Source organism: Manacus vitellinus, unplaced genomic scaffold, assembly GCF_001715985.3.
Source record: "Manacus vitellinus isolate BGI_N305 unplaced genomic scaffold, ASM171598v3 scaffold_22_pilon, whole genome shotgun sequence".
Classification (NCBI taxonomy): Eukaryota; Metazoa; Chordata; class Aves; order Passeriformes; family Pipridae; genus Manacus; species Manacus vitellinus.
The window spans coordinates 418,768-440,244 of NW_021939632.1; the positions used below are offsets into that span (position 1 = coordinate 418,768).

Sequence of the window (21,477 nt, forward strand, 5' to 3'; positions counted from 1 at the left end):
TGTCTTCTTTAGAGAGCATTTGGTTGAATCCCTCAGATGCCCAACGGTCCAAAAAGGAAGTGTTATTGGTATTTTATATGTTGCACTGCATTTTAAAATCCACCCCTTTAAGCTCTATATGCAGCAAAGTGATCAAACTACATTTTCAATAGAAGCCAGGAATGTCCTTCACAGCAAGTTTTATAGGTAAGCTGCTAGCTATTTGATAGCAATTTTACAGATATACTGATAGCAAATGTAGGACATGTAATATGTTGTAGATGTAAGTAGGTTTGACTTAAAATGAAATGTCAGCATTACAATTATTTGTATCGAGGTATCAAATATTAAATATGATAGCCCTGGCTTTATATTGTGATATTGTTTTATTTAGCACCCACTAGCCATACTATGAAATTATATATATGAAATAAAAAGCCACACTTCATGAGGAGAGTTTTCTATGAGGGGTAGACCTGCATTCTTTCTAGTGTCCCAGATAAATTTGTTTGTCTCTGATTCCTCTTTTCTTTCTGGTTCTTATGTATGTTTTTCCCACAAATATACACATTTACTGCCAAGTGGTGGTCACTCTTTAGTGCTTGTGCAACACCCCAGTATTGCCTCATTATCTGGGCCACCATACAGAGCCTACCTTTTTGTTTCCATACCCATAACCATTTCTAATCAACACTGTCTTTGCTCCAGTGTTGTCTGCCCTTTTTTCTCTTGGTTTCTTCCTGAAATCTAGATCTGAGGAACACTGGAACTGAGAAAGTAGGTTTCAGATTTCATTTTTGAAAGTGCAATTTAATGTACATACTCACAGTGCTCAAATATCTAGTGTCCTATTCCAAAGCTTGATGAAAACAATAGCAGTTTATCTGCTTGTTTAAATAAGCTTGCACCAAGCTTCCAGTAAGGGAAAAACACCAAACACCCCACCTCTGCTGGACCAAAGACTTGGTTTTATACACCATTATGTAAACTGCTAAAACTTTGGGTGTTCTTACTAGTGTATTAAGTAAACAGCTGTTGAATTCATGTTTTCTCATTCTTGGGGAATGGAAATAGATATGAAGGAAACAAGCCTGATTAATGTGGTAAATACATTAAGTTTGACATGCATCATCCTAAAACATGTCCATTAAGTCTGACATACTTGAGCAAACACATTTACATTAAGGAACCCTCAAAACCTGGAGACAGATTAGGTCTGTAATGAATTACTGAGATAAACGTAACAGGATAAGTGACAGAGGAAAGATGGTGAACAAATTGAACTGTATTACTGCCTGTGCATTCAGTAAAGAGAGGTGATCCTTATCACTGTGGAGAGGCAAAAGGATAATCCAGAAGTTACTTAAATGCCCAGCAAATCTTTGAACACCTCTAATGCATTTAATGAAGAACAATATTCAACTGATAAAATGTCTTCTGACCGCAAAATAAATCTTCTCTTGTCATGAAGTCTCAATGCCTGAGAAAACAACTTATCACTGTCAGTGTTAATTCCTTTCATCAAGCCATTGGTAGAAGTTGAGAAGAACCATTTAGCAATCATCTTATCACCGATATAGCAGTTGAATTATTCATTTACACACGATCAGATAAAGGAAAAATGTTTGCTATATCTTCCCCATCACCACCCAGCAAAACTGTGAAGTACCTAGAAGTCTCTACATGTGAGGTTGCTGTCTGTAAAAGTCATCAAGGAAAACCAGTTATCACTGAATCTGTTTCCAATCTGGGTTTGTTCCTATTTCAAATCTGCAAAATGTTACGTTTTGATACAAGGTTTGATAAGCTATTAGATTTTTCATTAGTCCCCTATATGAGCAATGGTACAAGTAGGCATAAATTTGTTTGGATATCAGTAACAAAGCCATTTTCTAAAGCCCTGTGTGCATGTAGAAGCTGAGAGGTAGGTGTTAGATCTGTAGGTGCTGGCTGTATTGCTCAGTAAGCCTGCTTCCTAGGCTAGAACCTTGAAATGAGAGTTACAAGGAGCAGGCAGCTTAAAAACATAACTTGCTATATCTAACTATCTTGGATGTTAATACAAAGGATTAGGTTCCCAATTGCTAAAACAATGATGAATTAATAAATTGTAAAATAAACCACTGGCCTCTAGCCAGGATCCAAACTTATTCAGAAAAAAAACCAAAACAAAACAAAAAAAGCCTCAAACCAACATCACAATCTCCTTATGTATCATGGTCTCACTGTCCTCAGAATACTTGAGACAGGAGGTGTGTGTGAAAGCACACAAACCAAACTGATCTCAGCAGGGTGAAAAGCAGTTACATTTGTACTTTGACTTACCAAAATACCTCAGTCATTTCCTCTGACTTTATGCCACTTGATGCCTTCATGTAATATCCCCAAAGCATTTACATTTTCGATTTCATGCAGTTATCAAGCGCTCTTCTTCCCCTTTTGTACTTCAAAATCTGCATTTTCTGGTCCTTCAACGTGATTGAAATGACCTGTGTCTCTGGTTTGCTCACTTTTCTGAACCAGAGTAGCTAAAATGAGCCATTACTGAGGGGAAATCTTGTTTAATAACTCGTAGGCATTGCAAGAACAACTGACTGGGTTGTATGTAGAAACAAACCTGTAGGTTGGAAGTCCTCCTGCTCAGACACATCATCAGAATGGAGAGACCTGAGACAGGAATGGCATTATGTGAGTTTGGGCCATTAGAAATGGGATGAATAGTGTCTGCTGTACTGTGTTCTTGACTCATTTGGCATTTGGACATTTCCGCAGGGTTTAATTTTGAAATGATTGTCTGGAGGAGCCTATGATAATAGAGTGAAACTTTCTGTGTATTTTTCTAGTTGATACTTACTTTCCAGGAAGATGATGGAGAGCCTTGCCAATGTGAATAATAAGAAACTAACATCCATTACTGTCTTCTAATTTGTGTCAGCTTACCTTCTTCACAGTCTGGCAAAGACAAATCATTTCTTTATACTTTAAAGATAGTGCACATAGCATTTGTCTAATTGCCAATTCTTCTGTAGCACTGCTGCAGCCTACTGTCTAGCTTCTCTTCCTTCTGTGGGGAGAATTAATATTTTGGATCAACACTTCCTTATTAGCCACAATGATTAGCTGCTAATTTCCTTCTTTGTCATTACATTTATTCATCCAGAAATACCAAATTTTATCACTAGAATGAGAAGTGTGGCTCTTTATACATTATATATAGGATACAGTCTAATTATTATTCAAGATACTGAAGATCTGCTGGTCTCATTCAGGCTTAAAATGTCAATTAAACAGGATGGCCGGGTTCTTTGACTCTGAAGTTAATGCTTCTGTGTTGATTTACACTACTTTACAGTCTAACCCAATCTATATTCATTTTTATCACTCAAATCTGGACTGTGCCTGATTATCATACCTATTACAGGATAGTACATGCCAGTATTCTCTATAACAGTATGAGTTGTTCTATTTGAAACTTTTCTACTTTTACATGTATTTTGCTTCTGGCTAGGGCCATCCGTAGATGTGTGTATGAAGCTTCAGTCATGCATTTCCCATTAACTAATTCATACACCTGAAGTACAACTGAGCAAACTGAAAATCATTTTGATTGAGGGTGTGTTGAGTTATTTTAAACGTGTTTCATCTGTGCTCGTGTGGACTTTGTGCTCCTTTTCTACAATGATACCTAGGATAAGTTTTATGAAAAATAAAAATAAAAATTTCACCTGTATTATCAATTATGTTTGAGCTGGCATATGCCCTTCCAGATTTTCAGTCTGAGGACAGGATGCCTATTCCTATTTTTTTTTTGCTGTTTTTAATTGAGTATGAGGAGCTTTGATTCATGTCTTCAGTCTGAGACCTGAGTTGTTGACATTTGATTATGCAATTAGCCATCATAGCAGATCATAGAAAAACAGACTCTTCAAAAAAATCACTGTGAGACAGATATAATACCTTTAGAATTAGTGCATAGCTTTTAATACTAGGTGAACTCAATTACTCACTGTTTGGACAATTCACTGTTAGGAAAAGGAAAAAGAAAAAGAAATCAACCAATATATTCATAGTGACTAATTTCTCTACTTCCTATCTTTAACAGGCACAGAGGTGCAGTATTTTGTTTCAAAATGGTCATTCTAATGGTGTTTTTGTAACAGCATGTAACATGGCAGACTTTTTTTTTGCAAATAGTAGATTTTCTGAAAAAAAATCTCTGTTCATTCTTCTGGCTTTAAATCATGATGGTATCTTACTAACTCCTGCTTGCATGCAGTTGGTTTCACAGTGATTCAGCTGGTTTGGAGGAGCTGAGCTTGAACTTGGGTACCAAAGAGGAAGGATTATAGTACACCTAAAAGTTACTCAAGGCTCTCTGCACTCACTCTGTTAATGAGTTTTCACATCATTAATTAAGAAATAAAATCAGTCTGTTTCAGGTGTGCGTGTATATTTTTAAGTGTTTGTTAGCTTTAAGTAAAGCCATGTGCAGAGCAGAAATAAAAATAAATTATTTAAAGCTTCATTTAATATTCAGGTGCCTTTAATTTCAACATTTTTTCTACTAACAAACAAAAAGTAGTGATGTTAAAAAATAAATATAGTATGTTCTCTCATGCATTTGCAAAACCCAGAGCTTCCTATGCACTTACAAATGGGTCCATGTTTACCAGAGACAGCATTTGTGCTTAAAACACAATCCCTATCTGTTGGGAATAGAAAATCAAAGAAAGTATCTCCATAGGAGTGAAAGTAAACTCCAATTTATAAGAGAGTTGCTTAAGAGCAAGTAAATTAGTGCTTCTATCCTGCTATCCTTAAATGCTTCCAACGCACTAGTCAGTGAACAGAAACCCTCAGTGGAACAGCCAAATGCTCCCTTGGGCACTGTGTGTTGCCCGTGTTTCTGAGATGCTACATGTGACCTCTTCACTCTTGTGGTCTAATGCAGTTATTCTTAAAATAAACCAGCTGCCTCTAATAATATTAGCAAAAAAAACCAATCTTAATGCTTCTTGTAAGTATTTTTCAGCTTGCTATTAATTCCTGAACAACATCCAGAAAAGCTAAAATTATCTCTACACAAGCATTATTCATTGAAGAGATTACATGTTGGTTATACAGTGCCTGCCAAACATCTATGTTCTTTATCCTCAGGACAGCAGTGTGATTAGCTCTGTGTTTTAATATGAAAAACTGGGGCATGAAGAGAGAAAGATAAAGGCCTGTGGGTACAAGGAAAAGGCATGGCTGAGGAAGCCCTTAGCACCTGGGTAAATAATAAACCATCCTTTCTTGGGCTTTGCTACTCGTAAGTAGAATTCCTGAGAGCTGGGATATGTCTTTTTTGTTCGAGAACCGCAGATGAAGGGAAGCATCCACTCATGCCTTGAATGAGCAATCCCCAGTAAGATGTTCCTGAGACAGTGTGCAATTGTTGGCTAGCAACCTTTACATTTCAGAGTACTAAGGGAAACAGAAGGCTTTGCTCAGTAGGGAAACAGAAGGCTTCACTCCGTGAAAAAAGCCTGGGAAAGCCACGTTTCTGCATTGCGGCAGACCTGTTACTTACCTTGGATTCACACCTTGCTTCGGATGTGAGGAATTCTCTTTCTTCTCAGCTGTTCCTCATCTGTAACTTTCTTAAAGATAGTTGCAAAGCTGTAAGGCTGATTGGCAAGTGCAGATGTAAAACCAAAGGGGGACACAGAGCCAAAAAAGAATGGGGATAGCTCCCCAGAGTATTTCTAGGCTGGCCTCACTGACAGCCAGGCTGCAGCTGCACCTCATTTAATTACCTTTTACACAGAGCTTAAAGTTGCTCTTCACATGAGTTATAGGTCTCAATATATCTTTTCTAGTAGGATTAAAATTGTATCTATTTCTAATATCCTGCCTCCTGAGAACAATGAGTAGATTTTTAGGAAGAAAGTATAACAGCGTAATACAGAGAGATCATTCCAGACATCATTGGTTGTGAGAGTTCCCCAACTGGAAAAGTACATGTAGACCTTTGTATTTAATAGACACTGAGACCTGCAGTAGAAAATTCCAAGTTCCTTTTCTAGCTCATTTTGTTCTCTAACAACCCTATTCCACATAGCTTGCCACCATTACAAGCATGCAGGGAACAGATCTAAATGCCTGGAGGAGGATGGGAAGCACTTGTTAAAAAAAAAAAGTCCATAGATAACTCCTAAATTGGAGTACAAGATCATTAGTGCTCACTAATAATTCAAACTAATCTTCTGACTTACTATTAGAAATTTATTTTAAGGTGGGACTGGAATTAAAATGAGGCAGCAATTTTCTGTTTCAACTCAGAAAATACATTCCAGAGATGGGATTGTGGTAATGGAAAACTGTGAAGGCAACTGACAAATTATTGGATAAGTGACATATTGAAGTTTGTGGGTTTTGAAAAAAAAAGCGTGACTGGGAAGAAAATAGAACACTGAATAAGTTTGTAAAGTCTGTATTTATTTTATTATTAGTTTTATAAATAGGTATAAATTGTAATTCCAGATTCAAGCAGTCATGAATGAAGTTCATCTGTAGGTCCATCATTTGAAAATACACAGTATAATTCTCTGCCCATTTACCTTTCCTTAGTATACATTAGAAATAATCCCATGTCACCAGTACAATGCCCATGGGAGTGTAGGGCTGTGAGAACTTGGGTCTTTTCTAGTTTTACCTAGGATAGCCTTTGAGGTTTTTTAGTTCTACATACTGGTTATATCTCAGATCCAGATAGAAAACAATAATGCACTCATCTTTGACTAATTGGATCAAATTATAGTGTAAACCCAGAAGGATTAATCTACTTAAAACTGACATTGATTTGGCAGAAATACATTCATTTTTTTGTGGTTGCTTTAGCATTGCAGATGAAGAGAAGGATGTGCAAATAAAGAGATCTGTTTTGCCATCTGTAGTTTAAGTTCTTCCTACCAATACCACATGTAGCTTAAAGATGTTTATTAACTTTTAAAAGAATTTTACAGGGCCCTATTTACATTTGAAATATTTTTCTGAAAAATAGAAAAATTATTAATTTTTAATTTGGCATGTTTCAAAATACTAGAAAAAACTATGCTCCCTTTCTGTTTCAGAAGAAAACAATTACGTTATCTTGTTCCCTGTGTCAACTTAGTAGAAAGTCTTGAACTTTGTAACGCAAAGAAAGTTAGAATTTCTTAGAATTTCTTAGAATTTGTATATTCTGCTACTGATGGGAATTACATCCTTTCACTTTTACTGTTGTAGATACTCCTTGAAGAAAGCCCATTCAGTGTTATGTACCTCTCAAAACCTTTCAAGGCTTGAGTCTGTACTGAAAACAGCTTGCTGGAAATTTCCCAGTGAAACTGTTCTTGATACAGTGCTATTTTTGACTGATATTTTTTTCCTGAAAAAGTCTGCTTTCTAGGGAAAATTCTGGTGGTTACTTTAGGCTTCAGCTGAAATTCGTGTCAATCATGTACAGTTTTGTAGGCCAAAACTCGAAAATTTATGTGAGGAATATATCAAACCAGCTGTAGTGGTGAGCACAGGGGAGGATTCCACATTTTTCATGAAGTGGGATGCTTCTTTGAAAGAAAATATGTCCCTGTGCTATGAGTATTATACATAGAAAGCCTTATGGAAGCAGAACTACCTGTAATCTTTTTGACCTAAAATACACTTGTCCTCTTTGTTGCTTTTTATTCTTAATGTTAAGATAGATTGGCCATCAAAGTTAAGTAACATAAGCACTTCTGTCACTTTGCCAGCTTCAAATGGAAGCTGTGAGTTTGTGTGACATTTGAAGTAGAAATCATATCTGTTTGCAGTAGTTGCATCTGGTATCCATCTGTATGTTTCATTAGCAGCATCATGGTTCTACCTGATGGGAAATGGTTGAGGTTATTGAGCTGCTTCTGGAAATCTCGACCACTCAAGCAGCACTGAAAGGCAGCTGCCTTCTGTCAGTCGTGGCACAAGTGGGTAGAGAGGCAAAACTGCACTTAAAACATGATAGGGCCTGTAATTATTTCTTCTCAGGACCTATAAGTCCTTCCCTGTGTGCCACCATCCAGAAATGTCTCCTCTTATTGTGTTTAATTCAAAATGGATGAATTGCCTGACCATTTTGAATGATATTATGTATGCACAGGTACTGATGCCTCATTTTAGCTCTGTGGGTAAAACTGGATCTTGTGGTTTCCATGAAGATTTTTATGGATGATTCAAAAATCATAATAAAACTCACATATTTTTTTAACTAGATGGTCAAAATAACCATGAGTTATTTTATAGGCTTCTTAACCGTACGTAGAGAAGGACTGGTATGTGATTTGTGAAGAAACTAAGCATCTGTGAAACTCATTTAAGATACAACATAAAAAGACTTTATTAGAATGTGAATCTTTACTTTACCTGAGGAAGCATTATGAAACACTCTCCAGTTATTCAGTTAAAGGTTTGTTTGCAATAACATGTAGCATTATATCCCCCTTAGCAAAAGCATCTTTTCACATTATTGAAGAAAAGCGTATTCAGAAGCTGTATTTAAAGGTACATCATCACCTTATGTCTTCTATTTTATGACATTCATGAAATCTCTTGGATGTGTGCTAGGACTCAACATAGGTTCAACATTAGAAAGACTTACATGTCCCTAATCTAAATGAGGGACGGATTTTGCTCCATTGCTTATTTTGAGTAATACCCTATTTTGGAGCCAGTGGTGTAGAGCTCAGCCTGAGGGAGGTTGGACCTGCATTCCTTGTTTTGTGCTGGAAGCAATTCCCTTCATTGTAGCTGTTCTATGTTTTCTTTGGTTTTTGTGTTTGTTTTTTTTTTTCCAAAATTGGCTTTCCTTTCACATGCATTTTATATAAAAAGGAACAGAGAAGGGGGCTGTATAACAGCATAAAGCAGCGTGGTACCAGCTCAGACTGAGAGCTCCTCTTGCCCTCACAGAGACTAATACCGGTGCTTCTGAAGGAACACAAAAGCAAGGTCAGTGCTCAGCTTCTCTGGGTATCCTCTTCCAGTCTCCAGTGATTTGCACCCAGGATGGTTTCTGAGCTAGAGGTGATGTGCTTTTGGTAGCTTCATGGCAATTGTTTCAGAAGAAGTAAACAAAAGTTGAAGAATAATTAGGTTTAATGATCTGATGATGGCATTTAAGATGCATTTTTAAATAATCTATGCTCTGGAGAATGCCTTAAGATACTTTAATGAACTCCAAGTTGTCAGTTCTTGACAGTGGGCTATGTTTACTTCTAACTATTTAATTTTTGCATTTCAGAGGATAAATGTAAAAAACCCACAGAAGGAGCTGCTCTTGTTATTTTCCCCAGTGATGATCTCATTTTTAGAATTCCTGATACCTACCAGCCTGAGTGTATGTCCCTTTTCTATTCTCTTCTTGTCCAGACCCTCAGAATGGTGCAGTTTTCACAGATTCTTTCCATTCCATCTAATTTGGATGCTGACCCCATGTTGAAGAAGCCATGGTGGTCTGCTGCTACCAGAAAACATTGGCAAAGCACCAGTGATAATGCAATGTACCAAAGCCTGTCCAGATGTAAAACTACCATGTCCAGCTGATGTAGGGCATGAACTGTATGATCATCTTACCTGTAAAAATATTAAATCTGAAAGTTATTGAGAAGTAGGGAGCTCAGCAAACTTTCAAAAAACTTTCTATGCAGTGTTAACTCCTTTTGTTGAGAAGCTTCTCAACATTAAAGGTCTTCCTCAAATTGTCCACAGAGCTCTTAGCAATGGCCTGTCATCAAAAGATTTACATGCGTTTAGGAGTTTTCTTGATCTCCAAAAAATTTCTGTAAATTCTTTCTTATTTCTGTTTTCAGTTCTAGAAATCTTCCTCTACAAGAGGACTTCCAGGGGCTTCATTTTTGGCCCAGACTCAAGTCCACATGATGGGAGAGAGAGAAGGGGCTGTTTCAGTATTTCAAACTTTTGATTCTAGTCTGATTTTTCAGTGAAATGGCTGATAGTGAGTCTGTCTGTGTCCACTATAAAAACTAAGTAGCATTCTGTGAGCTTCTTTCTTTCCTGGCAAAGAAAGAGGAGCAAAAAAAATCAGAAACAGGCAAGGAATTTGGTTGGTATGCCAGGAAGACTTTGCAAGCAAATGTAATTAAGCTCATATATAACTCTTTTCAGGCTTTAATGTTTTGCAGAATCATTTTTCATCTATTGAGTAGTACTGTCACAGCATCAGAGATTTAACTTTTACATATTTTCATTATGTAGTCTTGTGCAGCTCTCACTGATAACAGTCATTTGAAGTGTCAGTGCTGCTGATGAAATCAGATGGGCCATGAAGATGTTTGAAAGCCATCACTGAGATGTATAACATATTTTTTTATTTTGCAGTTGCTTCATAAAAGTTTAAAAACAACACAAGATAATGTATATTCATTCATTCAATAATACAAATTGTTATGAAAGATACTTTTTAATTTGTATTATATTGCTTTAGGGATGAATTAGTTACGTTCACTAGTGAAAAATTAACATCCACAAAGAATTTGGTGGTGTACTCTGGGTTTAGGACTAAGTTTTTGAGGATAGTTCAACATATCTGAGTCACAGAATTCTTCAAAAATCTGTCTTTAAGTGTCACAATAGGAGCTGCTCAGTATTGAGCACTTTGAAAGGCAGGCCCTTTTGTGGTTTTTCAAAACTAAAAATTAGTGAGCTGTTTTAAAAATCTGTTTTCCACCTGGTGTATTGCCTTTATCATGGATAAAGTCTCTATGAAGGAAGACCATAATCGATTAAAACTATTTTTCCTTTTAATTAAATGTGATACTGCTGGTGTGCTCCTACATCACTCTCCCAATTATTCTGAAAACAGCAGGAGATTGTATTTTCTTGGAAGTGTAGCCCTCAGTATTCATTTCTCTTGATTTTATGCAGTTGCTTTCATGGTTCCTTCCTAGATCTACATGAGGTAACAGTGAGCAAGACAAGTCCTTATGTCATCTTAAGAAATATGACCTCAGAAGAAAAAATAGTTTTCATCTTCCAGTTCTCTCTGAGCAAAAGCTGTAGCTTTCCTGTTTGATATACATTTTGATCCTACTTAATTTTCCTGTCATAATTAGGAGGGAATGACTTTTTAGTTTCTCAGAGAATGCTCAGAAAGGAAACAACACTACTTGCTACTTGCTACTTTGATCCTTCAAAGTCCCTGTGGAAATGGGTTACAAAATCAGGTCCTACATTAACCATACAGATGTAGACGGGAGACTCTTCAGACTTTTATTTTCAGGAAGTTCTTTTTTCTGTGGTGCTTCCAATTTACTCCATGTCTCTGCTGAAGAGCTTCTGTCTCTCCAACATAACCAGTGTTGCACAAATGTCTTTCTTCCGGCCAAGAGGCAACTAACAGAAGTCCTTTCTTATCCTATGTTATTCTATGTTATATAATATCTATATTCCCTTATTTACTAACTCTGTCACTGACAGTCTTTAGTTGAAGCATTTCCAGTCCATGTTAAACACACTGTTTAAAATCAGTTACCTGCAGAAAATGGCAAGGGCAGACACCTAGCATGTTAACTTGCTTTTTTTCACTCTCAAGAGTAACAGTTAACCCAATCTATCTAGTATTTCACTATTCAAAAACAAAACAAAAAAATATGTCAGAGGAAGGATTGCCATATTAAGAGACTACAGTACATGGGTTGCCTTCTTTCGGTGCATCAGAACCAAATATAATTGTTTGGGGTATTATTTACGTTTCCTGGATAATCTTCAGCAACTTCTAAAATCATTATGGCACATTAGCTCAAAAATGTGATGTAAAATGTAGGTACCAGCTAGATGTGGCTCCCACATCTTATCTCCTTTTACCTATGGAGAGAATTGATTGGGATGCAGTGTGAGGGAAATCAGAGTCACTTGTTGCCCTTTTAAAAGACCGTATATCATGTTTTGCTCTTGCAGTTCAGCCAGGCCCTCTAAGATTAAGGTGCTCAATATGACTTTCAGTCCTTCTTTGATTCTGAGTGACAAGGATAAGGTAATGAGGAGCACATAAACATAGGCTGCTTCGCTTTGACAAGAACCAAGAAATATAAATAGACATTTATCTGTAAGTAGTTTCTTACTTGCTATCAAGTAAGGCCCATTAGAGATGAAGATATTTAACGTAAAAGACCATGGTAATGCTCTTAGTTCAAAAACAAATAGGCAAAACCCATAGAGGAGGAATATTTCCAAATTTCTGAGAGTATTAGAAACACTACAGAAGAAAAATTAATTAAAATGACTTGTCAGAGGACTGCTAACTACAACAGACTTAAATAACAAATGGACATATAAAAAAAATCAATATCAGAAACAGAGAAGATAGAGATGGAGAAGATAGATGGGGTCATATTCTGCATCTCCTGCTAGAGTACAATTGTTCACTGCAGTATATCTTTTAGCTAGTGTAGCCTTAAATTGTTCAAAGCAAAGGAAATTCCTCTGCTTCCTTTGGGAGTGTCTGCCACAGACTGAAGATCTCGCTGTCAAGGGATATTTCCAGACATTTAACCTAAATTATGCTCATTTTCCAACCATTAGTGCTGAATTTCCCTCCTTGGTGTTTATAGCTCTCAGAAGGACCTTGCCATCATAGTCCCTTTGACATTGTTTGCCCATTATGCAAACAAAAGGGAAGTCTCTGGAAACCAATAGAGGGCAGGGGGTTCTGGTACATCCTAGTTGCTAGGATAGCAACATGCAGGCATCTACACTTGCATATTTCTCTGTTCCATGGTTAGTATAGCACCTTTCCAGTAGGATGAATAAGCTGGAGGGCTATGTGGGACCACAGTGCTTCCAAACCAATTACTTTAAGGTATCTCTGACTGGCATTATGTTGGGAAGTGTACACTTACCCAAAATGCGATGTGCAGAACCAGGGCATAACAAGGAAAATAAAGGCATGACTCTTGCCATCCAAGTTTTTCAGGATGCTCTGAGAGATGGGTATCTCTGAGAAATTCTTAAATCTTAATTTTGTGTAAGAATAAATGATACATTTTGATTGACACGTTCTTGTATGAGAAGCAATTAACAAAGCATAAGTATGGGAAGGCCAAATTTCTGTGGAGTGCAGGTTTGTGTCAGAAATACTGTACACTACTCAATCCCTCATATTGGGATTGAGTATTCCTCAGACTTTCTGTAGACCTTCAAACTAAATCATTTAAAAATTCAAGCTGTAATCACTGAGACATGCCTGTCTTATTCATTATCACACCATTACTCTGAAGCAAGACAATGTCAATGTTTTGGCACCTGTGGGTTGGTTTCACTGCACTTCGATGTGGTATTTCATTGTATTCAGTCAGACAGACATAGTTTAAAAAGCATACAAGGGACAGATAACAGCATACTCACAAATGCAAAATGTTTTCCTTTCCTTGAAGCCTTCCCTTTAAAAGGCTCTTTTTTTCCACTGTCTGTAAACATCAGCAACACCTATTTCCCTGTGTCTTAGAGTCTTGCTGCCAGATGAGGACACTGGACAGTGGGATTGGAACCTTCCCCCTCCCTGACTCGGGGAACCGATCTACGGGGCGGCACATTTCTAAGCCAGAATCAACCTTGGAAACAGAAGCCCTTGCAGCATCTGAGCAAGTTCCTCCTTCAGCTTCTTCAGTAAAAGCCAAAACTCTTGAGAGAGAAGTGCCTTCAACAGCTAAGAGCCAGGAGTCTGTGGAAAGCATAATTAGTCACTCAACATCCGATCCGGCCATGATTGCCAAAGGTGTACGACCTTTTCAAAGTCGCCTTCCAAAACCAGCTTCCTCAGGTAAAATGTCAATTATACCAAAAATTACTTTATTTCTGGCCTGACGTCTGTTTTCATTAGCAGAAATCTTATAATAATGGCAATTGATAGCAGAAATGTTAAATGCAGAGCAGAAGATACTCTTTTTATGAACGCATAAGGTTAACAAGTTTGTGACCTGAGCCATATGGAAATTTTGTTGCACATAATGCTTATCTGAGGAAGAAAAATTAGTTTAGTACTTAAATCCTTTTCTCAAGAAACAGTACTTGAAGAAAAAACATATGCCAGCCTTGAAATTTGACTTGAATAAGAATGTGGGTGTTCAGCAACATTCAGGATCAGACTTTGTGGTAAAGTACAAAGCATAGCCATGTTGTGACACAGAAAAGATATATTCATAAAGACTGGCTTTTGATACCAGATTTGAACTAAAGACTCATTTGGCCTCAATGCATAAATTCTGTCCCAATGAATATACGGCCTTGACCTCAAACAAAACTCTCGTTACTTTGCTACATCACACAAATACATTTCTATATACGAACAAAAAATACCTTACTTTCACTTGTGAGCTAAGTGTGTGTTTAAGCTATAAAATAAAAGCTGACAAAGGAATGAAAGTACTGGCAATCCATCAAAGCTCCAGCAAATAACTTGGTATTAGTAAGTAGTTCCATTGAACTCTGTGCATTTTTTTTATAAAAACGTATTGACTATATAAGTTTTTGAAGTCTTTTTGAGTTATTAATATATATGTTAATAACATTAGAAATCACATAGCATTTATAAAAGGAGAATTTTCATAGTCAGCATGATGGATACAGTATAAAACACAGTAGAAGTAATTAGTTTAATAGAGAAGAGTACTGTTTTATCTTGACCAAGTGCAATGTCACGTATTTATTGGGGTTATGGTGGTTAGCACTTTGTCAGTGTATTTGTTGCTCCTATAAAAGTAGTGAGTTTTTAACTTGCATAAATCTGTATCACTCTATAAGAGAGATTCTGTGTAATTAGCATGTAAGGTTAAATATCAAGTTTGAGCTTAGTTTAAGACCATCAAATATGTGTTCTGCTAATGAGCTGACTTATATTGAGCCTGGGAGGAAAGAAGCCTCTCTTATATGTTTCATAGGATGCATAAGAGAAGGATTCTAATTAAACATCTTAGAATTGAGTTGATTTAGCAATATTCCCAGTGCAGTATTGCAACAGTGTAATAGACTGCAAATACACACTGTATGCTTCATTGCAGACTCCCCTGTTTTTTTCAAATCAAAGCTAAATAAAATACACTTTAATACTTAGTATTTTTAAAATAACTGTACTGGTAATTAATGGTACAGCTTAGAAGGATTCAGAAGGGAAATCCTAGTTATAGATTATGTGCTACATGCTTGAATAGCCACATGTGTGACCTCAATTCAGCAGTGTGCTATAGAGTAGAGCCCATGATTAAACACTGTCATTATAACAAATTGAACAGAAGCTGCAAGCATTGAATTGCTTCATAAGAAGTAAGTAGCAGTAAGATTGTTCTGATCTTAATGCTAATATTCACTGCACCAACCTTGTAAGGTTTGTATCTTAATTAAATTGTCATAAAGAGATGTTTAAAAAAATAGTATACATCAGATGGTGGGGTCAACTCATTCTTTACTAGAATATTTTCATTCTATTCTTCTCTCCCTTACTTTCTCATCCAAATTACAATTATCACTTTATTTCATATACACCATATATCTTCCTTGATGTTCTGATTTTGCATAGCACAAGTATAGCAAATAAAGAAGTTGGCTTTCTGCTAGAAAGGTACTTCCAATTATATTTATGTTAAAAGACTGTTCTCTGAGAACATAAAATAGCAAAGCAGATCCTACAATGCCAAGTAGTTATTGATTGTTGTTTCTTTTTTGAAAGAGTGTATATTTTAAAACTAACAGAGGGATTTAAATTCATGCCTTCCTCTTCTCTTGTTAACTGGAAATGGTTTTGGATCAAATTCTGCCATTGTAGTTAGAATTATTCCAGTAAGTTAGTAAGTTGTTCCTTTGAATAGTAGGATATTATTTGACATAATGAAAGTATCATGACTTGCCCCCAGTTTTTACTGAATTATAATTGAAACACTATCATGAAGATGCTGATGAGACCTACAATTTAAATAATGTCTCCCTTAACTCAGGAATAATTAACCTTGTAAAGGAAAGTGAACAAGAACCAAGTTCTGTGACCTCTGCCTCATTAGAGCACACGGAAGAGACTGCAGAAAATAGAGAAGTTCTTCCAGAGTGGACCATCAAGAAAACTACCAAAGCAAAGGTATAAGTTAAGAAGTGGTATCTGTTAAATGAGATAGGTACTGTGGCCAATGTATAGGTATCAGAAATGGCCAATGTTTTTAACATGGTGGAAATAGTAACTAGCAATCTAACAGCTATATTCACTTTCTTAACCTTCATTTGCAATCTCATTATTTATTAATAATAATAATAATACAGCACCTAATAATAATAATACAGTACTTTGTCCTCATAGTTTACAAGCATGTTTTAATTAAAATCCTCACAGGTGTTTTTAAACAAGGAAATGGAGACCTTTTACCCTGTTTTTCTCTTGCAGAAAGTTGACCTTGTTTGTTGCTTTTCATGAGATTTGGATTCATTTTTTCCCTAGGTTTCCTTGTCTGTATGGCTGTGTAGTGTGAGGGCTTGAGCAGATATGCTCTGAATGTATTTTGAATGGGAAAATATTTTTAAATGTTTCTGTGGGGTTCTGGTTAATCCTGTGATGATCTATCTGTTCCTCAATCTTTTCATGAAAACTGCAAAAAGACCAAACATGCAAATGCATACACATGTGTGAAAGCTGCTGTAGCTGATTGCCAAGTTTTTCATATTCAGCAATGTCAGACTGTCAAATCCTGTGAGAAGTGCAGAGTCAGCAGGGTAGCAAAGAGAGAAAAAATTTTAACAAAGTGAGTGTTAAGCAGGCCACCTGGCAGACTGCTGGCTAATAAACCTTAACTCTACAAGAGGCTAAAACATTTTGTTATGTAGCCTTCTTGCATGTCTGCTTTATCCATTACTTACTGAGCTGGGGCATCTCACATTTTTATGTGGCCCATGCTCTGAATACTTAGAACAGAAACAGAGAGGTAGAATTACTTGTCTTATATATGTCATTGACCAACTGGTGGTGAATCCACAACTGCTGGTTGTGCAATAGTGTTGGCTTACATGTAACAGCCACACGAGTATAGTCTTCACCCTGGGACAGTCTTAACTGACCACTCCCAAAACCACCTTAACACCATAGATGTGTTACTGCTAATTAGTCTGTCTAAGAGTCAGAAGGTCAGCGTGGGTGTTGCTGGCATGTGAATGTGTCTAAAATCTTTTGGGACTACAGCTGACTTGCAATCTCTAGTGCTGAGCATACATGGCTGGTATCCATAGGTCTGGTTCCCTCTCCACAGGGATGTGAATACTTATAAATGGATGTCCTTCTGCATCCGTTAAAATCTGCAGCATGGATGGCAAGATGTGGAAATAAATATCACTCTTTGAGAAACAGAATTAAAACCCCTTTCGAGCCACTGATAGGCAGCTGAGGTTGGGATAGTAGGGGGTATTTGAAGGTGGCATTAACTCAGCAGTATCAGGCTTAGCTTCCCCCTACCCAATTTGTGGGTTTTATTGTATTGAGATGCTGCTTCTAAAAGGTTTAAGCCTTCAGGCCTTCCATGATTAGGAGCTGTCCAGAGCTGTCAGCACTCCTCTTTACTTCCAGAAGAAAATCTTCCTGAAAAGGAAATGGCATAGGAATCAGCTGGGAATTAAGGCTCTCTAATGCTATAATGTAAATGCCAGGACAAAGGACATGAATTTAGGAAAAATTTAGGATTTACTGGTATAGAAAGCATGAGTATTGCATACTTGCCATCCTAATTGTCTCTAGAGTTGCTTGCAGTAAACCATTTGTGGTATGATAATTTTGCACGTTACAAATAGACTGTGTTTAACTTACGTGAGAACTTTTAAAATTTAACTTGGTCAGTAAAAGTATGTGAAAATGTTGGTAGATTTGAAAAAAAAAATGTTACAGTGAAAAAAAACCAACATAAGATCTGGATTGTTTCTTGGTAGATTGACTCAGGAGACTTAGCAGGACAAGAATGTGTTATTTCCCCAATGTCAGTCTGATGATAACTTACTCAAAGGAGAGGTGTTTAGCTAAACTGGTAATGCAGACTTTTTCCAGTTGAACTATTCATTTATACTGCACGATGAGTATAAAATGTTCTACTCCTAGTACTATCTTCAGCATTATTTTGATATATATGCATCATCTAATTACTGTGATACCCCTATTTGCACAGGACAAAGCTCTGAGGCTGTGCACTTACTCTGCAAGCAGCACTGACACTGAGCCAGAGCCAGAGTATGAAACAAATTATTTTAGAACTGCAGAGGAGACTTTTCTGGAGTTAACAAAGAACAACAAACGAGGTAATTGAAAATTTGTACATAAAAATGTATATCCCTCATCTCCACTCTGACTCAGCAGGAGACAGTGTCCTTCATTAAACTTTTTGTCTAGTTTTCAGTTTCTAACATCAAATCTTTCTTCAGTCTAATTTTCCATTAGCTTTTTATTACTTTTTGCTTTTTATTATGTGTATATCTGTTTTTCCCTTTCTTCCACAGTTTTTGCTAGCAGAGGGGTTTTATGCATAAATCTCTACAACGTAAATAAAAATAATTACAAAACTGAAAGGTGACTATAAAGGTAGCTTTCTTTTTTTTGTTTGTAATTATATAGCCAGTTGAAATAATGCAGTGATCAAGACCACAATTTTCCAACCTCTGCATCAAAGTGATGTTGGCTATGGTGCCATAGTGATGTCTCTTTCCTTGTCCTCTATATATTGCTGTTTCAAGCACCAAAGCTTTTTGTGAGAACCGATAGCAATTTGGAATTTACTGAATTCCTGAAGATTAAGAGAAGTTCTTAAGATCACAGTTTATGTGTGTTTAATAACTCATGGTGCAAGCCACCTTTCAGTGCAGGTGTGTGCCCTCAGGCAGGGGAGGAGAGGGCGGCTCCTATCCTTGCTGGCGAAGCTTCCCTGGAGGAGATAAATTCTGGCAAGTGCAAAGGCCAGTGCAAGGTCTCTGCACCGCTGAGGCCCTGAGAGCTTGAACAGTTCTTGAGTGATTCACAGGATTTGTGCTGACCCTTGCACAGCCGTGAGCCTGACCTGGCAGAGATTAACCTACAGCAGATACCGCGGTGACAATTGCATTAAAAACACCGTGGACGGCTGGACAGGCACGCTGTGCTCTTCAGTGTCTGCTGGGAGTTGGGCTTAAGCAGCTGGCATTTTCAGAGCTAATCCATTTTTTGTGATTCCATGAAAAAGAGAGAGCTGGGACCGCTTATTTACATTACTTCTGTAACTTCCTGGTTTTAATCTGTATGAAATATTGCAAGTCGTTTAACTCAGCCCATAAACACTTCTTTTTATAGATTCTGCTGTTTACAAATCATGTTCTAATATAAGAAAGGTGTGGGTTTTTAAAGAGTTAGATAAGCATTTTTTTTTCTGTATAGATCACAATTTGCAAAAAAAAAGGATTTTATCATGTGTTACCAATTGCATTAAACGGCAGCAGATTCCAAGTTTAATGATACCTAAGTATGACTTGATGTCACCATTTCACATAGAAGGTCATTAATTTTGTGTATATGTCTAACTTTTGGGTTAGTAACAGAACTAAAATACTTAATTGTTGTTGAGACAAATAGAAAAGAAGATTATAACATATTATTGCAAGAGCATTTCTGCTGTAGTCATTCCTCATGGTCAGGATTTCTGTTCTGTGCTCTATAAATGCAGTTCTCACATCGTATTAATAACCACACTTTATCCCATCCTGTGTTCAAAGATCTTGGCGTCTTTATGCACGCAAGTGATATAACCTCAAAACATCCACATGAGGCTGAGGCAGGGGCTCCAGCAAACCAATTCACAGAGAATATTTTTATAGGAATAGTTAATTATATTTATTAGCTGAGTCCCCAAACTCACTGGTTGCACAATTATAATCTCGGAGTGATTTTCATTTTTCATTTATAAGCAGGGAACAGAAAGACTGAGTGCCCAATGCAAAGGCTATGAAGAGTCAATGATAAGACCTTCATTGATTTAGTGGGCTTTGGATAAGATTCCCAGTGCATTGCCCAATGTTACGGAGAAGGTCAGTAGAGTAGCAGGGAATATGCCAAATATTTCAGATTCTTCTCTTTCGACCATGAAAAGGTTTTGATTTGAATTTCATAAATTATTTTTTATCCTGATGTGATTCTGTTGGAGGCATTGGAGGCAGAGGCTCTCCTAATGCTGTAGGTTATAGGGCAGAGATGAAGTTTGTGTAACAAGAAGTGCAAGGAAATAAACTTAATGCCTCAGCCTCATGTGGATGTTTTGAGGTTATATCACTTGCGCGCTTAAAGACGCCAAGATCTTTGAACACAGGATGGGATAAAGTATGGTTATTAATAAGCATCTGTCTTCATTTTCATAAGCTGCAGAAAATTTCTTTGATTTTATTTCGATCTTCTGAATGAGTTTTCAGCCTTGGACTTCCGAAACTGTGGTTTTATTCCTAATTACTTTGTGCTACAGTAGGATCTATAACAAATGGGTAGCACCTCTTTCTTACCTTACTAGTGTATTTTTATGCTCTTACATTCATTAACTAAAAATGTAGTGAAAAGGAAAGAATTATCAAACTTAGCACATCTGTTATGTAAGGCTCTTAAAAGACAAGAACAAAACCTTACTGCAAATAAATAAGTAGGGTCCCCTAGATCCGCCAGATTAACCATCTTTTCTATAATTTAAAAAGAAAGGAAAACAATGTTGGGTTTTGCATGCCATCTCCTTCACCTCTAATATTGGTATGAACAATCTCCTGTATATGCATTGACTGGAGAATTAGGCAATAGTATTTTTAATGGTTTTATTGCATTGAATTGCAGATACCTTAAAACATTTGAAATATATCTAAAATTTGTAAAAATACATTACAGTCTATGTAGACTGCTATAATGATATTATTTGTTACATCTCTTACAGCCGAGCAGGAAAAACAAAATCAGAGAAAGTCATTTCTGGGGAACCCAATGTCAATTTTGGATTTATACCAACACAGTCTCTATGGCCATTTTGGAGAGGATGGACCTGAACAATTAACACATTACAGTTTAATTGAGAAGCTGAGTGGATCTTCCAGTAAAGACAGCAAGGGCAAGGAGAACCCAAGTGTAAGTTACTGTAATTTTTATATTACTTCTCATTTTGTTCATTATCTGCCTTTTGGTTTTTCCTCGGTGTTGATTGATTACTAAAACCTGGCAGACTAGAAAATAACAACATGACCTACAAAAGAGTAAAGATCTAAATATTTTTAGAACAGAATGTTACATTTGGATCCTCACCTGTCATAGAATTAGACTTCCAAAACTGACAAGTAGAGACAGTCTAGCACTTCACCATTAGTAAGGAACTGAAATTTAAAGCTAGCAAGAAAACACAAAATTTATCTTTTAAGGCTGCTCCTTCACATGTAATTAGATAGTTTGTATAGCACAACATGTAGTAAATGACTTAAACT

The 21,477-nt window shown here is 36.7% G+C and overlaps 1 protein-coding gene across 1 annotated transcript in view; it reads left to right on the forward strand.

The window, feature by feature from the left end:
- NCKAP5 (NCK associated protein 5) overlaps positions 1 to 21,477 on the forward strand; it is a 369,416-nt gene that overhangs the window by 322,526 nt on the left and 25,413 nt on the right. Inside the window, exons 16-19 of the mRNA XM_018072435.3 lie at positions 13,499 to 13,813; positions 15,981 to 16,117; positions 18,177 to 18,306; positions 20,940 to 21,127. Of these exons, the coding sequence (XP_017927924.1) occupies positions 13,499 to 13,813; positions 15,981 to 16,117; positions 18,177 to 18,306; positions 20,940 to 21,127 (770 nt within the window). The remainder of the gene's footprint in view (positions 1 to 13,498; positions 13,814 to 15,980; positions 16,118 to 18,176; positions 18,307 to 20,939; positions 21,128 to 21,477) is intronic.